General features: G+C 35.9%; 1 protein-coding gene across 1 annotated transcript; it reads right to left on the minus strand.

Annotated features, from left to right (window-relative positions):
• Positions 1 to 3,274: 3,274 nt before the first annotated feature.
• LOC120224945 (olfactory receptor 52A1-like) lies at positions 3,275 to 4,225 on the minus strand. The gene has a single exon (XM_039223183.1). The coding sequence runs from the start codon at positions 4,223 to 4,225 to the stop codon at positions 3,275 to 3,277; it is 951 nt and encodes a 316-aa protein (XP_039079114.1).
• Positions 4,226 to 6,581: the final 2,356 nt, after the last annotated feature.

Below are 6,581 nucleotides of genomic sequence, written 5' to 3' on the forward strand. Positions count from 1 at the left end.
ATTTGAAAGACATGGACGTTGATTGGAAGTTTTATAGAATTTAACTTCAGGTTTTCCCTAAAATTAATTTCAATTAGAAGTAATAATCTGTCCACGTATCAAAGATTTCCTTTAGGATATTTCAAATTTATATTACTTTTTTAAATAGGTATTTTTATTTCCATTCAGAGCAAGAAGCTATATATCAAGAGGAGTAGAAAGGGGATATAAATTTTATTATAGCAAGGTTTTCTTTAAAATATTAAAATTTTATAGTAGAAGCAACAAAAAAGTACACCACTGGTGTTTCCTTACTTCTAGTTTTCTTTATCTCAGGTGGCTATCATAACAATGACTTCATTGCATTTAATGCCTGTCTTTACTATTACTGTTAACAATTTTAATAATGATAATAACTATCTTTTAAGCACTTTATCATTATGTGTTATGCTTAAAACATTTTAAATTGTTATGTTCATACAATAGTCCTTTAAGGGAATTATTATTATCCCAATTATAAAGATGAGGAAAACCAGGTTTAGATAATTAAAACATTTTTAAGTTTTCTTTTTATAACACACAGCTATTAGATGGTAGAGTCAAAAGTCAAGTTTACGTCTGTCTGATTAAAATATCCATGTTTTTAATCTTTTTACAATATTGTTTTCCTTGAGAGAATTTCCTGGGGGCAGGGACTGCATGAACATTATTTAAATCTTTCATAGCCTTTCATACTATGTACACAATATAGATACTGGGTTTAAACAAAATGAATGAATTAATAAATGGATAAATAGATGAATAGCTCTCATACCTGTTTCGAATTTTGGTCAGATAGTGGCAGGAGGATTGAAAGTTTCCTTCACTAATATATTCCATACTTTTTTTGAAGACAGCTAGTTTACTTTATTTGGAGATCTCACTCTTTTGGTCTGCCTTTTGTATATCTTTCTTTTGAAAGGGTCTTAGATGGAATTCTAGTCCCACAAACATATAACAGAATCTTTCTTACTACAAAAAATTATTTTAGGATAAGAATTCAATTCACTGTGTCTCAATATTTCTTGTCTGAAGACAGGCAAGATAATACCAAAAAAAAAAAGAAAAAAAGTCACCCAGTGAGCCTTATCTTGTCTGCCCGGGAAACTAAGGGTGCCCCCTCCTTCCCAGTAGAAAGGCTATATGAACAAATTCAATTTTCCATTGGCTCAGGTAACAGGGAAATTCTCCACATATTGGAAATCTAGTGTTTACATTTGATCTTCTAAACAGCTGGTACTTTAGAATTCTTCCCATAAATGTCTGACTGCTTAGTACCTGAGGCCTATGTATCAATTCTTCTACAAATATATTTGATGGAGATTCTTTCTCTGGAGTACAGTCCATGAAGCATCCAGCATTGTTCCATACCTTGTCTACCTCTGAAATCATGAAGCAACTTAGACTATGTCTTCTGTGGTTTGTTTTTTGCATGTTTACCCAATAAAACATTTTCTTAGCTCTATTTTAAAAGACTGCCTATTTACCCTCAACCTGCTTCATATATTGCCTGTAGATAGTGTCCTCATTTCAGTGGATTCCCATGATTCTCTCTCTGAGACATTTTTCTCACCTCACATGCACTGTCCATAAATGGTACATGTGAGAAGTGTTGGGAAGGTGATATTTTAGTAGTTACCATCTAACAAGAGATGGAGATTTCTAAATAACTATGCTGTTTCTAGCCCCTTATGGGGACAGTTTCAAGATGTGATCCTTAATATTTCCAAGTACTCTCAACAGGAAAGAGCTCTGGCAATCCATAGCAGTACCTGCTCAGTCATGCACACATTAACGTCTTACTTCCCTTCACTGTCTTACTTGCTCAGTCCCTTGCAAAATTTTTTTTCTTGAATCGAGTCCCAAATATACTACATACACTAAAATTATTGTTTTGGTTTGCTTTTGGTGAAACCTTTGATAGACACTCTTATGTCATACTCACCTGTTTATGTACTGGGATCATCATAGAGTAAACTTTAGTCTTCTTTTCTTACTGTAAGAAATAGTATAAGTCATTAGCTTGACCATCAAGAGGAGGACAAACCACTGTGGTAAATAGAGAAACCAACTGAGTTAAGATTATTGGTGTCCTTATGTTGATAATAATGGTAGTGTATATGCTCTCAAGCCACAGAGAAGGACAAGACGGTCTGGCATGAAAAGGAACTAAGGGAGATATATGGCTTAACTTCAAAGTTTTTGGATTTTCTTCACTAGCTTCTAAGCCCTTGTGAGCAGTTTTATATCTCTCATCTGAGAATTTGCTCAAATTGATGATTACATCTCAAAAATCTTCAAAGTACCTCTTAATAACATTTGGGGGGGGGGTTCATAGTGAGTTGCCACACCATACAGAGAATTAACTCCTTCCAACGCCACCACAATCTAGTCAATGGCAACTCTGAAAAGTTGAATTGTGTATTTATCCACTAAAAGGACTATAGTTCTACAATTGAATAAAACCATGTGTCAGATTTTGATATACTAATACATAATTCCCTACGTCACAGTTCTTTGTATAGTTTGATCACTGAGGAAGGCACAGATGAGCCTGCTTTTTCCTAATCAAGTGCTCAAGGACGTTAGGTTCACAGACACTGGCATATACTTCTCCAGCTTTCTATGAGTTATAATGATGGTGTTTTAAAAATGTGAAATCTTGGTTAATAACATTTCATCATTTTAAGTAAAATGTGTTAGTCAAAGCTCACTTTTGCCTTGACCTCCTGTATGAGGTCTTCTCTGATTCCTTCTAAAATCTAAATAAGTTGCTTCTCACATGTGAAAGTAGATCTTTTCTTATTCTTTTACCATGGCCTAAATAACATTAAATTATATTTGCTCAGTATTTTATATTGTAACTATACTCTCAGCTTTTGAAATCATAGAATATGTCTTTGTCACTGTTACACATCAGAGGATAAACTGCCTCTTGGTATTGAAGAAAGATACAAAAGATGTGCAAATGAGGAAGGAAAGAAAAAACAAGAAAGAAATGATAGAAGGAAGGAAAGCAAAGAGAAAAAATGAAGGAAGAAAGGAATAGAGACATGGGAGAGATGATAGGAATTTGAGATGTTTATATACTTGTTACTCAAGTTTATCTCACCTTCTGATTTCTCTTGTTTGGGGAATATAAATTATTTAGGGAGATCCTTATAACATAAAAGTATCACCAACATACACATAGTACAAGTAGTTTCTATCTTAAATGGGTAAATATATATTTTCCTGGTATCATACTATACTTGAATCACTTCTGGGTGTCAGGGTTAAGAATATAAATCTGAGCAATCCGCATGCGGATCTCCTTGGTCTTCACACCATAAATAATGGGGTTAAGGGCAGGGGGCACAAGCAGATAGATGGTAGATAAGAGGATATGAACATAGGGTGATACATGTCCAAAACGGTGACTGAAGAAGGAAAAAAACGCAAGGATATAAAACTCCAGGAAGACAACAATATGGGCAGTACAAGTATTGAATGCTTTGAGTCGTGCCTCCTTTTGGGGAAGACGAAAAACAGCCTGGAATATCAGAATGTAGGAGATCAAGACAAAGATCATGTCAAAACCTAGAATTGCAAAGGCCACAAAAAGCCCATATGATTTATTAATATGGACATCTTCTGCAGCCAGCTTGACCACAGCCATGTGTTCACAGTAGGAATGGACAATGACCACAGATTGGAAAAGTTGCAGGCGTTTAAGCAGAATGGGTAAAATTCCAACAAGCACCGTTGCCCGGATTGCCACCATCAGTACGATTCGAACTATAAAGAGAGGTGTGAGGATGGATGTGTGCCGTAAAGGATCACAGATGGCAACATAGCGATCAAAGGCCATGGCCAGCAGGGTACCAGATTCCATGCCCTGCAAGGCGTGGATAAAGAAGAGCTGAGTGAGGCAAGCATCAAAAGCCATGGAGCACGAGCCAAACCAGAAGATGGCCAACATCTTGGGAGCAATGGCTACACAGAGCCCTAGGTCAGTGGCAGCCAGCACTGCCAGAAAGATGTACATGGGTTGGTGAAGACTGCGTTCTGTATGGATGATGATTAACAAGAAAATGTTCCCCAGCAGAGCCACCAGGCACACTCCAAGGAAGGGAAATCCAATCCAAAACTGCACATGCTCTAGTCCAGGAATCCCAATCAGGGTCACTGTCTTTGGGTTCAGATATGACATGTTGGTAGATCCCATCAAGCTGATAAATCCTTTTCTCTCCACTGACTGTGATACCTATTCAGAGAAAAATTATGGATGAAAAGGAAGGGAATTCTGAACATTTCTTCTATAATATGAAAAACATGGATGGAAATATGGCCACTGCTTTGACTTTTGGGGAATCAACAAGTCAGTATTAGAATAAGATTGTTGAATATCTTTTCCCAAAGCCAGTGTGTGTGTCTGCATAAAGCAATTGTAGAAATGGAATTTATGATTCCAAGATCATTGATCTTGTTAGGTTCTGAAGTGTTCTCAGATGATGCTACAGAGGATGCTATGAGCTCTTTTGTCTATATCCATCTTCAAACTCCAGACACCTTTCAGATTAGATGAAATCCCTCTGTGGCACTTGATGTCATAGAATAGATTCTCAGTCCTGTAGCCCTGTCCATTTTTTCCAAAGCTCAGAATCTCCAGAAAGTGGAAACCTTTCCCAGTCTTCTCATTTTCTGTGGTTTAGGGAGTAAAATACCTTCCCACAAATCTTAGAAATTGACTCTCAGAGTGGGAAATAAGGAGATTTGTTCTTTGTGCAAATACTGGTTGAGCTATGTGCAGACCCATTATCCAGGTTCTTGGAAATGATATGGAGGAGTTGTTCTTTTATCAGCAGAGGTAGAATGTATTTGACTCACTGAGATAATTCTGTTTGATTAACTTTCAAAGTGGATATGTAAGCAGAATTGGGTGGATGGTGATGTAAGTACTCACAGATCCTAGAGAAGACAAAAAGTTGTGAAGATTGATAGGAAGTCAATTGAATAAAGAGGCACCATAAATTAGGATAGAATGGTAACCTACAGAAATAGATCTATTGGAAAATCAGTGTAGCTTAAATATTTTTATGATATTAGTGTTTTTCAGAGGCAAAAAGGCAGGGTTGGCTGTGAGCCACTCTACTGTCCTTAAGGGAGCTCGAGGTATCCAAGGTGCTTTCATTCATTTTACTGGTGTTAATTTTGGTCAAGAAAATAATTGCTCCTTTTGATTGTGCTCTCCCACTTCACACCCACCTCAAACTTCTGGAATATTTATAATTTGCTCTCTTTCCTTATAAATTTATTCAGTAAATCTTAAGATAACTTTATGTACTCTTTTTTACTTTTTCATTAACCATTCTACAAGCTTAAAATCATCCAAAAGTTTCATTGTGTTTTCTTTATGATTTTGTTATAGCTAAATCATTGAATAGGGAATACCACTCTGAATGAGATTTTGTACATTTTTCTTTGAAGGGAAACTGGAAGGATTACTGCTACAACATCATAGGAAAAAAAAAAAAAAAAGACCGGATCACAATCAGTAGGAATACAGATGTGGCTATAACTAAGAAGTCCCTAATGCAATAAAATCTAAAATATTTTACTAGCTAATGCAGAGTAGGAGATAATTATATGACCTTCTATAGCTATATATCAATAGACTATGACCAAGGCAATAAAAAACTATATATTAAAATAGTTAGAAATTTTGTGAAAGGAAATTACCTATGATGGGGCGCCTGGGTGGCTCAGTTGGTTGAATGTTCGACTTCAGCTCAGGTTATGATCTCATAGTTCATGAGTTTGAGCCCTGCATTGGGCTCTGTTCTGACTGCTCAGAGCATGGAGTCTGCTTCCGATTGGATGTCCCCCTCTCTCACTGCCCTTCCCCTGCTCATGCTCTCTCTCTCTTAAAAATAAGTAAACATTTTTAAAAAGTTTTTTAAGGGGCGCCTGGGTGGCTTAGTCGGTTAAGCGTCCGGCTTTCGCTTAGGTCATGATCTCGCGGTTCGTGGGTTCGAGCCCCGCGTCAGGCTCTGTGCTGACTGCCAGCTCAGAGCCTGGAGCCTGTTTCAGTCTGTGACTCCCTCTCTCTCTGACCCTCCCCTGCTCACACTGTCTCTCTCTCTCCTAGAAATAAATAAAACATTAAAAAAAAAAGTGTTTTAAAAAAAGGATATTCTGTATGATGTTCAAATAAATGAGGTTAGGTGAGGAAGCAGTGGATTCTCTAGAAGCGATTGCTGATAATCATGAATATATCTTTTAAGGTGACATGAGTAGACAAAGGCAGAGCCTAAAGGAACAGTAAAAGGCAATATATCCTAGATATATTTATAAGTGCCTGACAGTGTAAGGATAAAATGCTAAATAATATAGCATATATTACATGTAAAAATATAAAAATATATTATATATAAATATATAAATACAAACATATGTTTGCATTATTTGTATATTTATAATACATAAAATAATTATAATAATAAATAATGATACAAGCAATATAAATATGTATTATATAAAATAAATTTATATTAGACAAATACATATTTATATAAACATTT

Source organism: Hyaena hyaena, unplaced genomic scaffold (genome assembly GCF_003009895.1).
Source record: "Hyaena hyaena isolate Hyena2069 unplaced genomic scaffold, ASM300989v1 scaffold_1310, whole genome shotgun sequence".
Classification (NCBI taxonomy): domain Eukaryota; kingdom Metazoa; phylum Chordata; class Mammalia; order Carnivora; family Hyaenidae; genus Hyaena; species Hyaena hyaena.